Source organism: Penicillium malachiteum (genome assembly GCF_028827825.1).
Source record: "Penicillium malachiteum strain IBT 17515 chromosome Unknown utg000001l:1.0-8184562.0:1.0-8186909.0, whole genome shotgun sequence".
Lineage (NCBI taxonomy): Eukaryota > Fungi > Ascomycota > Eurotiomycetes > Eurotiales > Aspergillaceae > Penicillium > Penicillium malachiteum.
Genome location: NW_026643094.1, coordinates 164,073 through 186,329, shown reverse-complemented (window position 1 = coordinate 186,329; position 22,257 = coordinate 164,073). Strand labels below are relative to the sequence as shown.

At 45.2% G+C, this 22,257-nt stretch overlaps 5 protein-coding genes across 5 annotated transcripts; 4 read left to right on the top strand and 1 right to left on the bottom strand.

Annotated features, from left to right (window-relative positions):
- Window positions 1-1,116: 1,116 nt before the first annotated feature.
- Window positions 1,117-2,561, top strand: N7483_000067 (putative C6 finger domain protein; the record flags this gene model as incomplete). The annotated part of the gene is made up of 3 exons (XM_057083505.1): window positions 1,117-1,213; window positions 1,443-1,781; window positions 1,900-2,561. The coding sequence occupies 3 exons, from the start codon at window positions 1,117-1,119 to the stop codon at window positions 2,559-2,561; spliced, it is 1,098 nt and encodes a 365-aa protein (XP_056949654.1).
- A 9,025-nt stretch (window positions 2,562-11,586) lies between these two features.
- Window positions 11,587-14,325, top strand: N7483_000066 (Nitrogen regulatory protein nrfA; the record flags this gene model as incomplete). The annotated part of the gene is made up of 3 exons (XM_057083504.1): window positions 11,587-11,954; window positions 12,140-12,546; window positions 12,599-14,325. Coding segments are annotated over 3 exons (2,502 nt in total), but the record flags the coding sequence as incomplete, so codon positions are not given.
- Window positions 14,326-15,198: 873 nt separating this feature from the next.
- N7483_000065 (IPI1/TEX10 family protein) lies at window positions 15,199-18,578 on the top strand (the record flags this gene model as incomplete). Its single annotated transcript, XM_057083503.1, has 5 exons — window positions 15,199-15,337; window positions 15,415-15,582; window positions 17,442-17,478; window positions 17,545-17,603; window positions 17,656-18,578. 5 exons carry the CDS (start codon window positions 15,199-15,201, stop codon window positions 18,576-18,578), a joined length of 1,326 nt encoding a protein of 441 aa, XP_056949652.1.
- Window positions 18,579-19,110: 532 nt separating this feature from the next.
- N7483_000064 (uncharacterized protein) lies at window positions 19,111-19,308 on the top strand (the record flags this gene model as incomplete). Its single annotated transcript, XM_057083502.1, has 1 exon — window positions 19,111-19,308. The coding sequence occupies one exon, from the start codon at window positions 19,111-19,113 to the stop codon at window positions 19,306-19,308; it is 198 nt and encodes a 65-aa protein (XP_056949651.1).
- Window positions 19,309-20,740: 1,432 nt separating this feature from the next.
- Window positions 20,741-21,229, bottom strand: N7483_000063 (uncharacterized protein; the record flags this gene model as incomplete). The annotated part of the gene is made up of 1 exon (XM_057083501.1): window positions 20,741-21,229. The coding sequence occupies one exon, from the start codon at window positions 21,227-21,229 to the stop codon at window positions 20,741-20,743; it is 489 nt and encodes a 162-aa protein (XP_056949650.1).
- Between the last annotated feature and the right edge of the window lie 1,028 nt (window positions 21,230-22,257).

The following is a 22,257-nucleotide window of genomic DNA, read 5'->3' as shown; positions in this document are numbered from 1 at the left end:
TTTGATGCAGAGCCACCTTGTTCCACGTATGGTGGGATTACAGTTATGAATTTTCCTTTTTTTTTTTGCCTCGGTTTTTTATCTTATTTTATTATTTTTATTATTATTTTATGATTTTGTTTTTTATTTTATTTTTCTGGATAAAATATTAAAATAAATAATAAAAAAAAACCAAACAGATTCCTTAACTGAAAACCTGCCCAAAAGGCGTTTCACCCCGCGATTAGCTTCCTCTTCTCGAGTCTCTATACGATCTTCTTCCCCTTCGATCTTCCTCATCTTTGTTTTGCTTCGTTCACTCCTTTGATTCCTCTTTTTTAATATCATTTTTCTTTTTTTTTAAAGCTCATTTTTATATCTTTTTTTATATCTTTTTTTTTACCCTTTTACTCTCATCATCATCACACACCTTACTAATCTCTGAGTGATTATCGTCTTGAAACTTGAAACCAGGACTTCTTATCCGAATATTGAGAAATCCTTCAAGACATTAAATCTCATCGATTTCTTTGTTCAAAAATCTATCGGCTGATTCAATCTGATTGCCGAAATCTCATGATTCGAAAACTACCCATAATTATACTATAATTCTTTTGATTAATTCGCCTGGGAGGAAAACGCAAAGAGGGCTTGAGACCACGAAATCCAATCTATCCTCGACCACCATCTTCTCGCCAACCTCAAAAGTGCTGGAGTCTTTCTAAAACACAATCACACGAATACGACTGCGGGACCTTCACCCCCCCTGCTACTTGGTTTACTTTGTTACCTTACGACTTTGCCGAGCTGAAACACGCGCAATATCCCAGATCAGTGTGGCGTCGGTGGATCAGAAAAGGCCAGAATTACACCAAAGGAAGGGTCATCTTCAATACAGCTTCACTATCCGATCTCTCTCGACTCGTTTCCGATTCATTTTTTATTCCTTGCGGTGGTGCCTGTATGGCCCAATATCTCTTCATCCCGCTCTTCACCCCAAATTACGCCTAGGATCGGCGTCTCTCTGCTCGCTTCCGTGTACGCGTTATTGATGCGCCTCGGATCGGTGCGGTGACATAGATTTTTTGTTTCTGTTCATTTTCTTGTGGGGAAGCTATGCCCGTGGCAGTCGAGACTATGACTACTCCGACTTCACAAAGCGCTATGGATAGCGCAAGCAATGCGGATAAGAAGCGCAATAAGCTAGGATATCATCGGACATCTGTCGCATGTGGTTAGTACCTTCAATTTTCCATTCCTCGAATGCGCCTTTATTTTTTCCCTATCTGGTGTTGTTTTGAGCGCATTTGTCGCATTTGTCGCAATTGGCATTGCTATGCGCCGCAACGATGTACCAAGCGCATACGATTTTATGACCCCTATAGAAAAGCGCATTCCTTTGCGAAAGTATTGCGCACATTACTATAGGACATTTCAGCTCATACCTCTTTTTTTTCTTATAGTGCATTGCCGACGTCGCAAGATTCGATGCTTGGTAGCCCCCGACGATGCGCAAGGACGATGCGAGAATTGTATTAGGTTACGAAAGGAGTGTCAATTTTTCCCAGTCGATCAACAACCACCAATTGAGAAGAAATCCCGGCCGAATTCGCGTTTGGAAACACAACCGACGGACCATGCGACGCCTCCAATTTCCTCGTCCCCGACGAATATGAACCAAGACTCCGTCGATGCCTTTTATCCATACCCGCAAATTCCGTTGAATGCATCCTCTGCGCAGGATATGTCAGGTTTTACTCCTGTGGCTTTTGCTGGTCAGCCCATGTCAGGCTTTGCACCGGGTAGGTCAATTTCTGCCCAGTTGGTGGTTTGACGTTGCGCAAATAAGCGGAAACGAGGAAAATCAATTGGAATTGGAATAAAGTCGTTGGAATTTACTAACAAAAGTTTCTATTTTAGATCGACCAATGGGCCCTGGAGAATTCTCACCAAACCCCACAATGGAAACAGGGGTCCCATGGGATGAATATACAACCATATCGGATCCCCAAATGTTAGCTTCCATGGCTGCTAATAAGGGCCAGATGATGAACTACCCGCCAAATGTCTGGACTCCCGGATCTGTACCCTCAGGATTATCACCTAGTTCACCCATGTCTGGAGCCTCGCAGATGTCTGGCCAAACACAGCCTATGAACACTCCCTCTTACACCATACAACCCGATGGAAGCGTCTGGCAAGTCGCACCACCACCACAGCCATCCAGAGCCATGAGTTACCCTGGACAGGATATGAGCTCTAATTACTCACAACCTCAATTCCAACAAATGCCCCCGGACTTGAAGAGAAGAATGACCACTCCTGCCCAGTCTCTGTCTGCTCCTAATGTCGGAGTACACACCTCTCCTGCATCTGCTCCTGACATGCAAACCCCACCCGGCTCTATACCCTACCCAACTCAAGCTGGAATGGGCTTCACACAGTGGCCGATGAACGTCATGCCGCCTGGTATGGGCGTGGTTCAATATCCCATGTATGCGGGCGATGCAGTTCAACAACCTTTTACCACCAATCAACCTCCAATGGGACATCCTGGAGCATCAGGCCACTCGGGTCCTTGATGTTCATTTTCTTTTATCATGGATTGGATCCTCTTCTTTCTCTTTCCGGGCAATTTGCAGTTCTCTTCTCTTCAGACCCGGACGACTTCACGTTTTACATACCACATTCCTAGACGGCCTTGTTTCATTTCTAATACCCCGGGGGATTTATACAATTATGGGCTTTCCAGCTTTTTTTTCTCATTTCATTTCTTTTTCATTTTCTCATTTCATCTTTTTGCCTCATCCTCATACACCGTGGCGGGTCTGCTTCGCAGCTAGTCATTAGCGGGCGCAAGGGTTTTCGGCTGGCATTTTACCGTTTGATTCGATCATGGCATGGCCCAACCTTTTTTTTATTTTCATTTCTTTCTCTATCTTTTCTCTGATCTTCCGGGAGAGGAATTTCTTTCATCATCCTCCTTCGGGTAAGATCCGTTGCAGTTATTCTTCTATGAACTGGAGAACTTAACTTGCATTGGGAGGCTTCTTTTCGGGCATATAGACTTTCTTTTCTTTTCATTCTCTTTTCATTTTTCACACATCTTTTCTTTTCTCTTCCAACCTTTCGTTTCTTGGTGGATATACCTTTTGTCTCATACTTTGCATCTGTTCGTCATTTTGGGATACCTGGGGCGCGAGCGGGGATTGGTCTCGGTGCATGTGGGTGATTGGGACATAGAACTTGGGTCTGGCGATACATCGCTTGAAGACTGTGTCTTGTCGTTGCATTTACCTCTAACTTGAACTGAGAGATCATTAGCCCGGTTTATGAGGATTGCATATACTGTATATACTATACCTTCTCTGGCATTGGTCCAATGTTACATCCAAATGTTCTCATAAATCATTTTCTACCTACACGTAATCTTTCACTGGCAAGTATTTCTATGAATAATTTCAAGATATGGAATCTGGGTTCAAGTTCAATTTTGCTTGGATATTAACGCCCTCCTACAATATGCACATGTCAACTGGTGTGTGAGAGGGCTATCTCTCTCAAACCGTATAGTATCGATTTGGTTGTTAGTCTAATTCAGGGGACTCAGTTCATTTCGTCCCGATAAGTAGTCATCTATATTAGTACTTCTAATAATTAATTGGAAATATTGGAGTGTGGCTTTCACCTCTGGCTCCCTTTAATAGCGTAAGGGTAGAAGTCTTAAGCTTCAGGTTAATAAAAGTTTCAAATGTTTACATTTGAAACTTGGGCCCGGCCATCTCCAGGGCCGACAGAGATCCATCGGTTCAGCAGCTGATCTTCTATTTAGGTATTAGTAGAGAATTTATCTGAGTATTATTGGAAGCGAGGAAATAATTATGTAAGTATTTTCACAGTCACGCTCGAAATGATAGAAGAAGAGGAGGATGTGGATATTATCCACATGGAACAACAGATCTATAGAAGAAAAACAAAGAGGAAAATTCAACTCTTAAAAGCCTAGATATTCGCGAGAGAAAGAGTTCATGAGCCAGAGATTGTCTTCCCAAGCTTCTAGAAATCTCCTTGCACTTCCCGAGTTGCGCCCAATACCTGTTCCTGTATTCACTTGTCCTCCTGTAAGCCTTGGTTTATAGCCTTCTGAAATTGACCCAGTATTGAGTCAGGGTCGATTAATTGAGTGAGAGTACTTGTCAGTCTGCCACGAGCGATTGAAGAGCTATTCCACTTGTGTATCAGGCGTTCAAGCTTGCCAAGCTCTCAGTACCTTCGTGACGGAGTTGCGTTTGAATATTGGTCCGTGGAGTGCGCTAAGGAGGACGACGTGTTGGAATAAGTCAAGTTCAAAGTACTTGGATACTGAAAAAATCTTGAGGCGCATCAAAGGCAGGCTGAGAGGTGTGGAGGCAAGAAGTGGTCGATGCGAGGTGCGAGGCGATATCTGTTGCCGGATCAGTTCCCAACAGATACTACCTACCTAGGTATGATCCCATATATGTAATACCAGTCCGTATCGTCTTAAATCTAGTCTCTCAGATGAATTCAACCACCTGGGCACTGGGCAGGATTATCATGCATGTGTCAGCAAGATCTGTTGAGCCTCCCCCGTATTCCCCACTCTCAATTTACCCCGCCTACCCCCGCGTTTAGTCTCATCACTAATCTCGAACTTTGTGGGCAATTAGCTCATCGAACTTGCAATATGCGACTGTATCAATTCTGTCACGTCACTGCTTGTCATAAGTACGATCCTCGCGTATCTCGATATCCTGTTTGAAATTTAAATTCGCTACAAAGTCGAAGCGAATCTCCATAATTATGCACATCGTCTCTTCTCAAACTTGGACAGATTAACTTGGAATATCTGCTCGCTTCTAAGTGCTCCTCCAAATTCTTTATTGCTATTTCTAATCCTGCTGTCTCTTATTAAACTGATGCCTGTCATTCTAGAGCCCGGTCATTCCTTTTCAACGTTCAGCCTCCATGATCTAGACTCTCACTTCCCGAAGCGCTCTCCAGACCAAACATGCCTGTGACTGAGGCAGCAAACTGTGTTGTCGATATATAAGTTACACACTCGGGCTCTACCGGAATGAAGCTTGAACTAATCATTCCACCTGGGCAGTGGTCGATTTAAGCTTCGGTACTTTCTCTGCGGTTTGATGATATTGCTTTTGAAATTTCAATGACTTTCCACCGCCGCAGGCCCGGCCCGAATCCATGATCTACAGCCTGAGGGATTCAAACAGCCAGTTCTAGATGACTCCTTCCGAGATACCTGTCTGTGAGCCGATAAATGATGGTTGTTTGACCTTCGATGACTCCTCCTCTCGATTCTTGTCGCTGTGTTGGTGTGCGGTATATGAAAGCAATGGAGGTAAAATTTCAGACGGATCCAGGAGTCGATTATTTATTGAATGCAAGATCAGGTCTTCAAGCTCAGTCATGGAAGATTCATGTGGATAAAGACATCTGGAGGACAGGAAAGAAAATTGCTCGAGCAAAGGAGATTCAGTGTGACGCGGCATACTAGTATATTTGATGCCCGACTCAATTTGTTTCCCCGGTGTACTATGGATAGCGTGCCGGAAACGCCCGACTGCTGATCTCGATGACGATTTTTGTACAAAGTACAGAGCACCGAGCTCAATGACTCTCTTGCATTCGTCTCACTCACTCTTTATCTCACCGAGCTAATTTCTCTTACCTGAGCGGCCCTATCAGCACATATGCAAGTGTGATATAGGTAATCACTTGAGATCAGATAAAATAAGAGATCTGAAATATCACTGAATGTGTCAAACTGCGAGGTAAAAGCTGTTTTGGCAGTGGTTATCACTCATTGACACCATGCATGTGCATCTAGAAGATAGCTGTTATCAATTGAGATATCATCCGTATCTCATCTTGACCTCCAGGGCTGTTGATAGATTGCTCAAGTGCTCAATCAATATCATCTGAGCTAATCTGACCTCATTAGATTGATCATCCTTAATCTTCTGATGACAACTTGAAACTAACCAAGATACTATGTTTATGATAGTTGATAGTATGTACTGATGATAAGGCGACTCAAGCCTGAGATTGTGCTTGAAAAAGCAAGGCGCATAGCAAGGCGCATAAATCACTATCGCAACCTTGCAAGTCCACCAGATAATCAATATTATCAAAGAGTATGAATCATTCTATTGTGTTATTGGCAGGGTTTTGCTAGTATAGTGCCAGTTATCAATAGCAGTGACAGCTATAGACATGGTTTCCTAAAGAATTTTGATTGGCTAGATACTGCCTAGATATGAGGATAGGATATTTATAGAAAAGACGACGTAACTGTCCTAGATGGGATAATGCTCTACGGCCAGTCTCAGGTGCAAAGATAGGACCCTTATTCACAGTTTGTGATGTCTCAAGGCAACTAGGAGGCAGACATGAAAGTGAGGCTTGGGGCTGTAAACAAACAGCACTTAATACTGCAGATATGCAAGTAACCACCCGATAGTGCAATCAATTAGTCGGATTCAGATAAACATGCCAGTGATTAGATAGATCATCTTAGATTCTTCAAGATAGACTCAGCTCTGAAGATAATTGCTTTTTAATGATTACTTGATGCAGATATCAGGGGGCTGATGACGACACATGGATAAGGCATTTTGAGTGTGCATGTACATGATATGGGGGCGCTGGCCCAAGATTTGAAGGATCGTCTTCAATCATCTTTTTCAACTAAGAAACTCTGTTTGATTTGGGTGACATTTGTTTTAGACAGTTGGCTTCTCATTCATTTGCGATTGAAAGTGAGATCTAGGCAGTCTGATTAACACTTGCTTAGTCCTGCGTACTGCCATTGTGCTCTCTACTCTACGCCGTGAGCACTCGCAACATTGAATTTGCTCAAGTACCGAGTGAGAAAGGATCTGCTCTGCTGCATACATCTACTCCGTGAAGTACCCCGGTGATCGGGGCAACTCGGTTGAATATGGACCGTGTCCCCGAAGTTTCGATAACATCCATCAATCAAATCCCTCCATTTGTAAAGTTGACATATTGCTATCAATTTGAGAACGTAATAGCGTCGAAGGTGATAGATTGAATTGGATGAAATAACATCGTGAGGCAATGCTCATTCGGCAAGGGGGCTGATTAGGAAATAGAAAATGCGACACCATGATAGGAGTCCGAAGGCGACCGGGGTATGAAACGGATTTAGGTGCATCTGTGCGCGTCTGTGAACGGCCTCCGAGGAGATAGAATAGTTTCGACGAGATTGATCAGGGATCTAAGGACCTAGTTTATGGCGTCAGTGTTCCCCAGGACCAATCCTATGGCCCCCGTGTATCCAGGAATGCATCAGACGCGCCAATTTGTGATGAGTGTTGTCCGAGATACGGGAACCATATCTCTCATCCCAGAGACAAATAGTTATCTGTGATATGTACTCCGTGGTCCGTGTGTTCCAGGGGGAATAATCCTACTGCAGATAAGGAATGATCTGTTGTCAGTCGTACATTCGACGCCACAATTTGAGGATCTCCCGGAGGACCCGTCGGAGTGAGAGAGATATCTGGGGTCAAACCTGGAGATAGGCATGATGATGGAAAGAAGCGGTCTGTGTGAAGAGATTTTGTAAGAGAGTGTAGTGGAGAGGACCCATTGTATCCAATGGAGTTCCCTGATAACGGGGATACTTTTATCTGGGCATTCTTTGGGGTATGGAGCTGCATGATCTGCCCCCGAATTTGCGCCTCAGGGGTAGTGTGCCTTATCTTTCTCGAGTCAAGGTCCTTCCCCAGTGCCCAAGATATGCAGACTTATCTACGTATCAGGGATTCGGAAACTTCCTGAACAATGGAGTCTTGGGTAGCGTCACGCCTTATCGAGATGCTGTTGGGTGATACCTCCCCCTTTGGCGCTCGGAATTTCAATATTGTATATATAAAGGGGCCTGTCTTCCTGTGGAGTTATTCATAGGAATTTTGAGATTCCTTAAGACACATGTGCACTTGGGAGACCTCAAAATTCAAGTTATTTCTCTCTCACTTTTTTTTTATCAGGGAGGAAATTTCTTTTCCTTCCATGTACAAAGTACACTTGGGGGTGAATTCTTTTGGCAAAATTTCTTGGGAAAAATCCAAACTTCAAGAGTCCAGAGCTGGCTTGTGGCAAGTTTCAATATTTCAATGTAAAGAGAGACAAGAAACCTTGGAATACCTGTCGAGCACTGTATATTACATATGTGCAGTTTATCAGGTTTCTTTTCTCCACGCTCCAAACATTACCGCTGGGTGACTGGTGTCTCATATGAGCATGATCATGACCTCGCCGCAGGCAAATTTCAAGATGGGATTTCAGCATAACCGCAGAAGCCGCCCCAAAAAGAAAAGAAAAAAAAAGGTCTGGACGCACTGACAAGGGGGAGGTCCCTTGGCCCCGAAGAGAGTGGGGGGACGCATTGGCCAAAAGTCCCAAAGTACCGCCACTCTCTATCATGTCTCTTTTTTTTCAAATGTTTCTAATATCTTACAGTAACTCGGCTGCAGGTGCATTGTATCTGATGAAGGCAATGATTGTCCTGCATTATACCTGTCCAGATGTTCGGGTTGACTCGGGGGGCCTGGTTTTAATTACCCCAACTTGAACATTTGAAGCTTAGGGCACAATCATTGATGTCAACGCCACGCGACAACGGCTGATATGATGTATACCATATGGGTATTGTATACATATTTTCTTTTGTTCCTTGCTTCTCTTTCTTTTCTTATTGTTTTACTATTTTTATTCTTTTCCTTGTTTATGTTCTATTTTTTTTTTTTCAAGCTGAAGACCCTCTGATAAGGTCGAACCACATCGTCATGGGGTTCTCCACCGTGGAGACATAAGACTGGTCAATCACGGTGATCAGCACCGCGCCTATCAGCATGACCACGTCTAATTACTCTACAAACTCAGCGTCTTATCAGCAGCTTATCTTGTCATATCTTGGGTGCCCCGACTTCCGGTGGGCCTCCGTGGGGCCAAGAAGAGGAGAACCCATACGATTCGAGATATTGTCCCTCCGACAGGATACTTTTTGACGGTCCGATGTTCCTTGTGCCTGTTTACTCGATCCGGTTGCGGACTCCATCCGTAATGATCCAAGCAATGATCTGACTCTTAGCTGTGATGGTGGTTTTTTATTTTCATGGGTTTTTTATTTCGATTTTATTTCGATTTTATTTTTGTTTGGCCTACGTTGACCATCCCCACATTGGAAAACAACCCTATTCCTCCCCCTCCAATGGGGATAATGGTCAGCTTGTTTTTTTTTTGGTTTGGAATTCAATTTTCAATTGCCTCTGATGTCAAGCCAAGAAAAAAAAGAAAAGAAAAGAAAAGAGCTAACATGTCTCCCCCGTCTCCGTATTGATCGACGATTGAATGAGAGATTCCAAGAGGTCGGGAGTTAAGAGCCGATGTGGCGATGCAACGCACCAATCTCCAATCTCCAATCAAGACTAACAAGACATATTAGCCGGGAAGCAGATAAACCGCGTGCCCCCGCGCCAGAGGGGGCCAGAGAATGGTCAATGACTCGGGGAGGATTCTCTTATGCATCCATCGCCAGACGAGAGAGAGAGGAAATTGAAAAGGAGGAAACACAATCATACCAGATGAATGGTATTACGAATATAATACCGGACTCGGGTAATATAGGGATGAATGGACTCCGGTGAGTGGTGATTGTTCCCGTTTTGCGCGGTCGGGTTACGGAGTATATAGAGCCTCGAGTGAGCGGAGCCATTCCGACAGCTTCGAAGCCCCGTAGAACGTTTGGACTTATCTTCTTTTGGGAATACTATCTCCGAAGTTCATCCAGATTCTTTGTTTGCAATTTATGACCTTTCTAAGGTTGGGACCAAAGGGCTCAAGTTGAAACATGAAACTTTTTATCAGATCCATATCAATTGGTTTTTGATTCATGGGGAATATTTCTTTTAATCTATCAGTGACCAATTTCCATTGCTATCATTTTTTTTTCTCATTTCCGTTCATCTTGCAGGTCTCATTTGTATTTGCTCCGCTAAGAGACGTGGACTCCACTGGCAACAGTTCCCGTACCCACTTTAGAACTACATCTGGACTCGTTTCCGGTGATTTCTACAAACAAGAGTCACTAATCCACGGGTGAGGAGTTGTTCTAGTCTTTGGGAAGGCCGTGCCCCCCCAAAATCAAGTACCTGCATGTTTAATTCCAATGATTGAGGTCTTATTTGTTCCCCCATGTCTCCATCTCTCCATCAACTGGGTCGGATTCGGCCCGATACATTCGAGACAACTCCAGGGCATCAGTCCCGTCGTTCCTATTCGGCGGGGCGATGAACAGACCAAGTGGAAAAAAAAAAATTAAATTAGAATTATGTAAATTACCATTATAATAAGTACGAAGTATAAGAGCTTATAATGCAGGGTTTTATAGAAGCAAAAAAAAAAAGAATCGGGGGCCGTGCGGAGACGTTAGATCCCCAACTCGTGGGACAAAATACATGAATTTTTTTTTGTGAGATGAGACCGGCTATTCATGGGAATTGTGTAAAATTACCATATGCAAAGGGACTGGGGACCGGGATGGGTTCTAGACAAGGGGCAATTTTCTAGATCTTCCACCATAGTCAGCCCATCCTCAACGGGAGTGGCGTTCCAGGCGCATGAAGCAAGTACCATTCAGTAGTCGAGGGAAGCGCCGTAAATCGGTACATGAGAAACAGTAATGCCGGGGAGTTTAGGGAAACAAGAATGGGGGAAAGGATTCAAAAAAATATTGATAGTACTTTTTTTTTAATCTCATGAGGATCATTTTAGTAGAATGAATTAGGTATGAAGAAATGGATACCTTTTTCTACTCCAATTCATTAATCTCAATCTTAATATACTACTACCTAGTAGGTATAGTTCTTATGTGGAAGTAGCGTATACCGGGACTAGTCCACCTGCACTCGTATCATGTATTACTATTACCATAATTACATGGGTCTCCTCTTCCCCCAGCTTCACATATCATATTCCCACTTTCCTCTCCAATTTCCTTTTTCTTCCTTTTTTTTCTTCTTATTCTTATTCCCTTGATCTTATTCAACTTTGGTCTTCAATCTTTATAATTTCCCTTCTTTTCCCCTCTCCCTCCGCATCCTCTCAATCTCTTCGGCTGTTGTAGCCTCTCTCCTTTCAATCCCACTATTTTCCGGGGCATGAGCGTCTGGAGGGTCTAGCCCCCCCCTCCACGACTCGAGGTTCTATATATCTAGATCAGATCAAGAAAGAAAAATTATTTTTTTGAACCCAAATTGCTGAAGATCAAAGTGATCCTCAAAATTTGAATCTTTACTTTCGGGGTTAAAAAAGAAGAAGTTACTAAGTGACGTCGTGTGTGGTCGAGTCGCTGACTGAGACAACCCAATCGCACTCGATCGCGATCTTCCACTTCCACCACCCCGGAGCAAGGGTCCCTCTTGTGTGTGCAAACCCGGGGCCAAATTTCAATTCCATCTGGGATCTGATTTTGTACTTTGAAATTACCCCGTCAAAATTCCCCCTCCAGGTTCCCTCCGGATTTTTTAAAAAAAAAGAGGAAGAGTCATGGAGGGAATACAGCGAACTCACGGTGGAGGTCGACCACTTCAATCCTCGGCCTTTCCGGATATTGACTCCCATATGATGTCTGATGATTTCTCCTTTGGTTCCCCATTTAGTTCAACGAGTTCTACCGCTCAGGATGGTATGCTCAATGATTCGATCTTTCCAGAATGGAAAAGTGGTGCCCCGCGCGGTGGCGATAATCCAGATGAGATGCAGCGGCAAGACCCCTTGGCTGCTCAGATCTGGAGACTTTACACCAAGACAAAAGCGAACTTGCCCAATCAAGAACGAATGGAGAACTTGACATGGCGGATGATGGCTATGAGCTTAAAACGAAAAGAACGGGAACAACTGGCTCGGTAGGTTTCCTCTTTCTCTCTCCCGCTTCCGGTGTTTCTCCCTGTCTATCTCCTCCTTGATAGATCATATAGACCTGCTGCATTTTTCCGACCTATTTTGGATATCAGAGAACCGATAGCTCACTTTTTATTTTCTTTTTTTCTTGGCTATGCAGGTCTTCTCAACCCGATCATCATACTATTAGCCCTACCCAGAGCGGGATTGCGCAGTTGCATTTGTCCGACCAGGCGTCGACAACGAACTCGAATCATATGAAACTCGATGATACACCCGATGCCATGAATTTGGATGATTTTATCGTTCCCTTTGACTCCCCCGCCGATTATTCCTCCCATCCTGCTGTGGATCGTCAGTTCACGGCAACACCGACCGCTTCCATTCCGATTAAGTCGCGCAAAGACCAGCCTATGCTCGATACCGCCGCTGCCGCGTCATTCCCCCATCCGCCTCAAGATCAGCGCAAAAACAGCGAGTTTGGATACGTGGCCCGTCGGGTTCGCAAAACGAGTGTGGATGAACGCCAGTTCTTTGCAGGACTAGCTGTGCCCACACGCAAGCGACCAGCGGATGCGTCACCGCAGGTGCCCCCCTGTGTCCAATGCCATGTTGGCGCAACATTCCGAATTGTCGGCAGGATTACCAGATTACTCTCTTGACCAAACTACACCAGGTTTCGCCATGCCCGCAAATGGTATGGGTCCTCGGCGCCATCATCACACCGCGTCCACTGGCATGCCATTTAGTCTGGATACCTTTGGCGTGAATGATGAGAGTGCACTCAATTCCGCAGGCCCCTACCAGCAGCATTTCACCTTCTCACCTTCCGATTCCCCCATGACCGCCGGCAACCCTTTCTCTAACCTGTATGCGCAAACTCCACTGGCCTCATCGCTCAATTCTACCGAGTTCTTCTCTCCGCCTCCATCGGGATATCAGTCGGCAGTCTCGACACCCCAGCCGATTTATGAGGGCGAGCAGTCAATGTTCTTCACGGATACGACCCCCACTGAACCCCACAACCAACGCCGCATCCCTGCGTATCTGCAGCAGCGGTCTTCTAACCTGTCTGCCTCGCTCCAGCCGCGCCAGGTGTACAACTCCACCAACGGAGATTATCAGTCACCGGTTACTGGAGCGCCTTCAACGATGGGATTCTCAGTCCCGCAGCAGCATGTTGATCCCACACATGTTCTCGGAGGGCCTGGCGAGTATTCCTCCACCGCACCCACTAACAGCATGTTTACATTTGGTGGGGATTCGGACAATGAGGATGACGATGGTCATACTTTTGAACGAGGAGGCATTGCAATGCCCCATGACTTTTCCTCTATGGATGAGACTTGTGACATGAACTCTGGAATGGGATGGGATACCGGATTCCCAGGCTCTGTTCAGTCGCTACCTGGCTTCAATGGACATCGCAAGCATGTTACAATTGGGTCTACTGACATGATGGACGGTCCGCCCGACTGGCATCATGGAAGTCTCGGTCGTACACATGGCTCAGCTGCCTCAGTCAGCGAGGTTCGCAATCGCGAACAAGATCCTCGCCGTCAGAAAATTGCCCGCACGGCCTCAACGCCTAACGCTCCTGGTCTGCTGCGCCAGAGCATGAACGGCAATGCCAGTGGTCCGCCCACGAACCACCCATCTCCCAATACCCCGCCCGAGTCTGGACTTAGCAGCGCTGTCCCCTCTCGACCCGCCAGTCCTGGTGGATCCAAAAACGGTGACCCTAATGCCGGCCCAACTACTTGCACCAACTGTTTCACTCAGACGACTCCTCTGTGGCGTCGTAACCCTGAGGGTCAACCGCTGTGCAACGCCTGTGGTCTGTTCCTTAAGCTGCACGGTGTGGTTCGTCCTTTATCATTGAAAACCGACGTGATTAAGAAGAGAAACCGCAGCAGTGCCAACAGTCTCGTGGTGGGCACTTCTCGTTCCTCTAAGAAATCCTCGCGCAAGAATTCTATTGCACAGGCACCAACAAGCCTTATGGTATCTCGTGCAACCAGTAATACTGCCTCCGAGTCACCACCGGCTATCACTGGTAGCATGGGCGCTGGAAAGCCCGGAGTTATAGCTATTGCAGCCGCGCCTCCCAAGGCTGGTCCCCCAGCTGGCGTTGCTCAGGCTCGTGCTGGTGTGCAGGTCGCGCCTCGACGCCAGCGTCGCCTTGAAAAGGCACCCACTGGATCTGAGCCAGATACAGATGATAGCCCTAAGGCGCCTACGCCTCTGGGGAGGTCTAAGGTGGTGCCATTGGCTCCAGCCATGCCTCCGGCTGCTGCCAACCCGGCCAACCACAGTATCGCTGGTGGACAGGGTGGTGCAAGCCAGGAATGGGAGTGGCTTACAATGAGTCTGTAGGACTCTTTTTTATGGTATACGAACTCTCTTTATAACTTATTTTTGGGTCGTTGTTTCGGTATGACAGGGCTCACCACCACTCCTTTAATCTCGTCTATACAACGACCCGACTAATTTCCTTGCTGGTGGTTCATTGTGGCTTTGTTTTTACGTTTCGATGTTTTTGATGGTCCATTTTTCGTTTTTTATTTTCCTATTGTCTCTATTTGATTTTTAACGTCTGTGCTTCATGATCGTGTGATTTGATTGATACAATCGCGTCTGTCCGGATCCTGGGTTGTTTTTTCTTGTGTTGTTATTATGTGCAACTCCGGACCGGGCAGAAGTGCGCATCTCTCTGGTTTTTTGTCTTTTTTTCTTTTCTGATTACCACGTTATTATCTTCTGAATTCCTTCGCACTGCTGAGCAGGCCCTCATATGATGGGATTTTATTTCATAGACCAAATTTGACTACGATTGATACGGCTTTTCTTTGCTCCCTGCTCATCCTAGCCCTGAAGTTCACATAATTATCTGACATCACTGGATAAATAGTGATATCATTCTCTTAATCACTGCTGTTTATTCCTGCAAGGCTATCCATGGATTACCCCGATGTAGGGGCAACTCGCACCACGTCATGTCGACGGCAAATCCTTTGCTACCGGCAGTTTATAGGATCTTGCACCTCTTGACTCAAACTATTACATACGACCTAGAGTTTGAGCGCCTACGAGCCCTGGAGATAAACCAACTTTAACATGTCAGCTGCAGTAAGACATCTCGCCTTGACAGTAACCTTGGAGAGAACATGATGCTAATCACCTAGCTCTTACTAGAGTGAATTCGCCAACACAGACGGTAATCCCCATCACCAAAACTGACACCGTCCAATGCCTCTAATTCCTTTCTTTCTTCTAGAGGCCACTGAGCCCCTTGATACTAGTATCAGTCGTCCGGACACATACGCCGCTGCCGCAAACCAATCTGCGAGTAGCGCGAGAGAGAAAATAGCTCGCCACTTTGAGCCAGGTATACTCAACCCGGGATTCATCTCCACATACAATTTGATATGATGAATGGAATTGATATTAATTAGATTCTTGCAGGTGATACCAAAGCTACCAGTCGTCGCTTGTCCGATATCCCAACCTCCATTAATGAATTCCGAACCTATGAATTGAATGAAGGAATTGAAGAGCCGGGTGAAGAACCGAGGTCTGTTCTAGGTTCGGTTCATGAGATCGTGGCTAAGGCTTTAGGAGGTGGATCTCAAGGTAAAGATCAACTTGAAGTTGACGTTGGATTGGAGTGCATGTACTAATATGGTGGTCGACTCTAGGTGCAAATTAATTCTAGAATTGATAATCGATAATACAATTGAATAAGCTCGAGAGAGCTTGAATAAAATCTATTGTGACATCTGGATTATACTGGCTTGGCCACTTCAAACACCAAATCTTTGAGCCGGAAACGAATCTGTAATCCATCTATAACCCAACTGAACACAGTGCATCTCTATATCTGTTATCACGAGCACTCAACAAACCTCCCATGTGTGCAAATATCGACAGGGCCACGAGGATATGCCACAACATATGTGAATGACCCCAAATATCGAACTGCCCGGGATACGAGGACTCAGGGAATCGGGTCTAGAAATAGAATCAGTTGATGAGTGTGCAGAAAGGCGAAGGAAGTCCACTTACCTGGAATATATAACAACCGGCCAGCAGGAAAACACCTTCAAGAAGGTAATAAGGTACCCCAATCTGGATCAGGTACTCCACTCCCCACAGATAACCCGCATGGGTTATCGGCGCCAATGCAAAGAGTCCTGTTGCGATGCAACTAAATAAACGAAAAGGCCGCCATTCTGGTTCGCGGAACCATGGAGAGAGGAGGAAGACGCCCGTGCCAGCTGTACTTGCAGTGATCTATCAAGAGAACGTTAGACAGGATCCTGTTTGATCAATCAACGATGAACCTGTGATCTCAGGAGAATGTTCAAGGGACGATATACCAAAGACCAATAAAGTGTTCTCAAAGCAGGCGTACAATAAAATCCGAAGTGCAATCCGCTAACGAAATTCCCCAGAATCAATACCAAGATCCCTCCATAATCACATTGAAGCCAGCAATGTGCAACATGTTCTGAGTGATTGAGACTGGTATGGTATAATGTTGAGACTAATAGACAGGTCGTCGCAGCTGCTAAAGGCAACGCGATCATGAAATCGTCAAGGCTATACAAGTCGAGTTTGTTCCAACTTCCGGTTATCGCGGAGAGCAAGATGATGAAAAGGAATGCTCCGGGTAAAAAGTGTGAGTAGATATTTCCGGTTTCATTGTGTAAATAGAGCCAGCTCGCTATTGATTGTCTCCATGATTGACTCTCTGGTCGGTACCCTGTTAGGATGAATGGGTTGGCGTCGAACCAGGAAGGTACTTCCTTCAGGGTGAGTAGTCGGACTTGGATTTTTGGGTGCATTGATGTTCAATAATCTATACAATAAGCATTTGAAAACAAAGAGAGCTTGATTTGGAGTTGAATCGGGTTCGTAAAGGTAACTGGGAGGGAGGTATGATGATTGTTGATTCTATGGGGATGTTCTTTCACCTCGAGTCCACTAACAGCGCTAAGATCGCCGATCATTATCGTCTTTATCAGGACTCCCATTGATAAACTAGAATAGTAATTTTATATAACAAAGACTCAATTCTCAGGTTGTACTTGGTGATAAGTTTCAAGATTAAATAGGGAATCATTGCAGATATGGTGATTTAGTTCATCGAAACTTGAAACCTAGACTTCTCACATATGCACGTATGGGGATATGGCACCTAGGATATTGAATCAACGATCAACCCTGAATCTATGAATTATCCATTAAATGATATCATTACCCATAATCTTGATCCTCTTGTCCAATCTCAATTTCATTCTCTTGCTAAATATTAATCAATTCAAATGTTGATCGATATTTTATAGCTGATGTACCTCGGCTTTCCCCTTTCAGTATTGTTCTGCCTGAGGCCGTTATCAGTATCACGTGGGTCCCCCCGATACTAAAAAAAAATCGCGAATTTTGGAGAAATCACAAGTCACTAGAATTACCGCAATCATGGGTGCCAGCACTAAGAGAAAGAAGGAGAAGAAGCAGGACTTCCAGGTAAGGCAGATTCACATTCAAATTTACATTTGCGGCCCATTGACACTCCCAGAAACCCAAACTCAGGGTTGGCAAGGCTAAGGCCAAACCAGAGAACTACACCGATACCAGCTTCAAATCCAAAGGTATGCGCTGTCGCCCTGCATGTACACTAGTAGGAAACTGACCCTCCTCTAGCGATCGTCCTCAATCAACAATCTCTCCAGCTTAACGCCCCCTCCTCCAACAGCCAATTCACCCATCATCTCTCTCTCCTCTCCTCCAAATCCGACTCCCAGCGCCGCGACTCGCTCGCGTACTTAACTTCCTCCATCGCTTCTCGTCCTGTCAACTCGCATCTCCCTCAACCAGTCAGTGTAATGCTGCCTTCTCTCCTCCCACTTCTTCTCGACGCTAGCAACAATGTGCGCACTCAGCTTATTAAACTCCTGCGCACACTTCCCCATTCAGACGTCGAGGATCACGTCTTACAACTCTTGCCCTACGTCCGCGCTGGTATGACCCACCTTGCACCTGATATCCGAGTCTCAGCCGTGGAGATTTTATCCTGGTTGGTTGAGTCAGCGGGGGAGCAGGTAGTTTCATGTGCGGGCGGATGGATTAAGACATTAAATTGCTTCCTCTCCGTGTTAGGATGGCATACAGACGAATCTGCGAAGTGGTCCTCTACTCGGGCTTCTTTTGGGAAATCCGGAAGTAAGGGTAAACCAATGGTGAAGGTCTTGGGCGCCCTGGCGGGATTCTTGGACGCCGGTGTTGGAGAACCTGGTGCAACTGCAGGTGTTAATGGTGATCAGAATGGAAATGATGCCTCTGCCTCATCGGCTTGTCCTTTTCCTTTGTGCCAAACAGATCATCATATGATTTCTGCTTCGGCTGCGCCGTACGCTTACTTGAACCTTTTTGGTCAACCTCGTGATGAGGAGGGAGAAATGTATGAGACTCGTGAGGATAGATATAGAGTCTTTGCTACTCGCTTTTTACCCGCTGTTGATCGCGGCCTGAAGAGTGCCCGCGAAGAGGGCGGCGAATTGGGTCGAGCTGCGTCTAGTGTCACCAAGGTTCTCAAGGGCGCTTTATCTTATGGACCTGGACCTTAAATCCTCGTCTGATTGTTGTTTCTGTGGTCAAATGCCATATTAAACTGTGAACCGTCGTTTGAAGAGTTGTCACAGCGCAAGTCATCGGAAATCATTCTGGATTGCGCAAAATTCTGTCCAACGCCTCGACCAGAGAGTCTCATATACCCAACCACATTGTTCAGATACTTCTGAAGAGTGTGTCTGTTAATCTTAGAATTCGCCCTTTTCGCCCTATCTGGATGGATGGGGAGCATGACGGGTCTGGTCCATGAATTAGGATCGAACTAGAACCCAATTTTTCACCTCATGAATATTTCACCAGCGCTTTAAAACCTCCTTGTATATAGAATCATGATCATATAGTATTTCATGCTCACAACATTCAAAACACGCTCTGACATTCAAATGTTGGCTTTACAACTGGAATATTACAATGTGCGGCAGCAAGACTTTGTACAAAACCCTAGACCTGGCAAAGAGAATCCTTCGTTACCTCCCAGGAACACCGTCACAAGGCCTGAAATTTCTGAGGAAACCAACCCTACCCAACATGACTGGTCTGATAGGATATGTGGACGCCTCACACGCAAATGATGAAAGAATGAGATCGGTAGAGGGCTATGTTGTCTTCTTCAACGGCACCCCTGTATCACCTCCAGGGCTGGGCATGGGTCTCAAAGAAACAAGGAATCGTGGCGACATCGAGTACAACTGTACCTATTACGTAGCGAGTATTTCACCTATATAAGAATCGAATCCCGGACCCCGCCCAGCAGCTCAAACATTAAAAACTTCCAGTATTGATCATTTGCTTCAGTTGGCGTGTGAGTAGAATCATGAGCTAGTACTTGGCCAATAGTAAAGTAAGATAAACATGTCTGACTAGGTACTAGTATCCACCACTGGTTACCACTGATTCAATTAACCTTGGAATACCTGGGCAATAGTTCCGGTGCAATCATCTTCCGAGGTAGATGCGTCTCTCAAGATATAATAGTCCCCGGCGCCAAGAGCCGCACCGAAGCCTGATTGTGGAGCAGCAATCCCTTCACGAACTGGTATGGAGGAGGATATGGGTGATGGATGTGCTACTACATAAGGACCGTCCGACGGACTCCGACAAACACCATGTATTACAAGGAGGTTTTCATTTGCACACTTGACTTACTATTTTCAAAATAATTCTTCAAGTTCCTTGCACGAAAATTTGAACAGTGAGAGCGTTGAACCTTTCTCCTATTTTGCAGAGTGTAATTGGATGCAATACTCAGGATCATACTAGACTGTCAGATATCCTCGGCCACTGCGGGACATATCCGTGACACATGTGCATCAATTCCAAGGTTGATCATGGCATTGCCTACTTAGTAGTAGTACCGACCGTCAGTCTACTAGTAGTATCTTAATAGGAGTCCCGAGTCCCTACCTAGATAGTACTATTCAGTTACTTGAAAATTTTTTTGGTCAGAAAATTCAATCCTGTAACCTGCACTTTATTGTTTGAATCAAACTTTGAAAAATGACAACCTTGGTATCGTTCATACCGGTGAATTTGTTCACCTTTCTTCACAGAAGTCAACTAATGAAGAATGGTTCTTTTCAATTACAGGGTTGACACATCAAAGGAAATCAGAGACAGCTTTGTCACTGAAATAAAGAGTCTAAAATCTTTGGACTATGGGAAGAGTGAGAGACTTGTTGTTGGAGGGCCCTCGATCACTATCCCTGCAGAGAAAAGTAAAGGCTTTCAGTATGCTCTAGTATGTAAGCTATCGTGAAGACCGTGCACATGTGCGGCTCTAGTAGACACCAGTGCATATGTACTGTCAAGCGAGCAGTAAGCATAAACATTTAAAAGGTATGTCTACTCTGAGTCACAAATATACATGTATTTCCTACATACACCGTCTCCCGAGGTCTTCACCCCTGGGGTCTTGACACCCAGCAAAATTGGGCATCGATATAAAGATGAGATAACACTGAATATCCCTTGTTAACCTTCTCTGCACTTTGACATTGGGTGGATTCAGACTCGCTAATCAACAGAAAAATAACAATATCTGCGACAGAACCATGACCATAGCCAGTGACCAAGATCCAACCAGCTGACTGCCTGCTGACCCAGATGTACTAGTATAGCCAACATTCAGCGAGTTATTCTGATATCCAACAGTGCGTAATCATGTGGGAGTGGCCGTATCGTTCCTTAGTGCATCTGAATGGTAGAGGTCGATAACTCCTGAAAAGGTGATGGTAAATTCACCCGCAAAAGCCACACACCCTTCCTGGTACACCGGCCCTGTCTTATACTCAGGCATCACACTAGCGTATCCCTTCATGGACAAGTTTGCAGTCTGACCATCAAATTGGAGATTGATAACTGGGTTCGTGAAATTGGTTGCGTTGTAATTTGAAGTGGTGTTGTAGGATAGTGATGTAAACTGCCAACTTGAAACCTCGATCCCGCTGCAATTGGCTATTGTGCTGTTCACTTGTAAGGAGTTATCAGCTCCATTTTGCTCAGATAGAACGCCCTGATAATTTGCTGGGACGCTATTGAGATTATATGGAGGTGCCTGCGTTTTCTCTAGCGTCCAGTTGAAGTTATTTGGAACGATCGTGATATCGTCGACAAGCTTTGGGCTGGATAAGCTAGTCAGATAACTCATGATGCTAAATTCAATGTTCAATATATTATTGAAACTTACTCAGACGAATAGACTGCATAGTCTAGTGAGTCCGATAACTCGAATGTCAAATCGTCAGGGATTGTACCAAAATCGAAGCCAAGAGGCCAGAGCGTGAGAAAGGCATTGACTGGGTCATTGGCTGTATTATATACACTAGGCTCTGTGAGCGCTAGCAGTGTCTTGTAGTCTTTCGTAATCGTTTTGTTCCGAAGAGCTGGACAGCCTGGAAGTCTGGGTTCCGAACTTGAAGCTGCTAGTCCAGCATAGGGAAAGAATTCAAAATGAGCTGTGCCATTAAAATAACTGTTTGTGTTGGATGAGTGTATTTCTTGCATAGAGTGGTTTGAGAAAATCGACTCACGATCCGACCCAATAATAAAGAGTGCTCAGGGTCACATGAAATGGGCGAAAGTTGAGAAGAGCAGGACTGTCTTCCGTTGAAGTAGCGGCTACAGTGATAACTATGCCAAAAAGCAAAAGCCAAGCTGTTTGAAACCCATGTATCTTCAAATGTTGCTTTCAGCTCTCTTACAGAGACGGAGTTTACAGGGATCAGGAAGGGCCCACTTGGGATTATTAAATCCAAGGGTCTCAGGGTCTCAGGGTCTCTCCGGCCTCTCGCTGCTATCGGGGCAAAAAGTCCATGGATCAGAACAGCCTTGGAGGCTCGGCAAATGCAGTGGGAACGGCTCCAGGGACTCACAGTCTACAGATACCTTCATTGGTCTTTCACTGAAGCAATTTGGTGGCGCCACACAACCGCCAGTCTATTAATGTCTATCAGCTAAGCTTTCCTCCACAGATCCTACTACATAGGTAGTAGCTACAGACATCTCAAGTGCTGGAGATGGGGAAATGAAACCTATGAATTAGGTACCTACTACTAGATGATCACTGCATCAATCTAAATTCAATTCAAGTTCAAGATCAAGTTGTCAATTGGTGGTGCCGATGGTCTGAAATGGGACTCGGATTAGGCCATATATATACCTAGTAATAGTATAGGT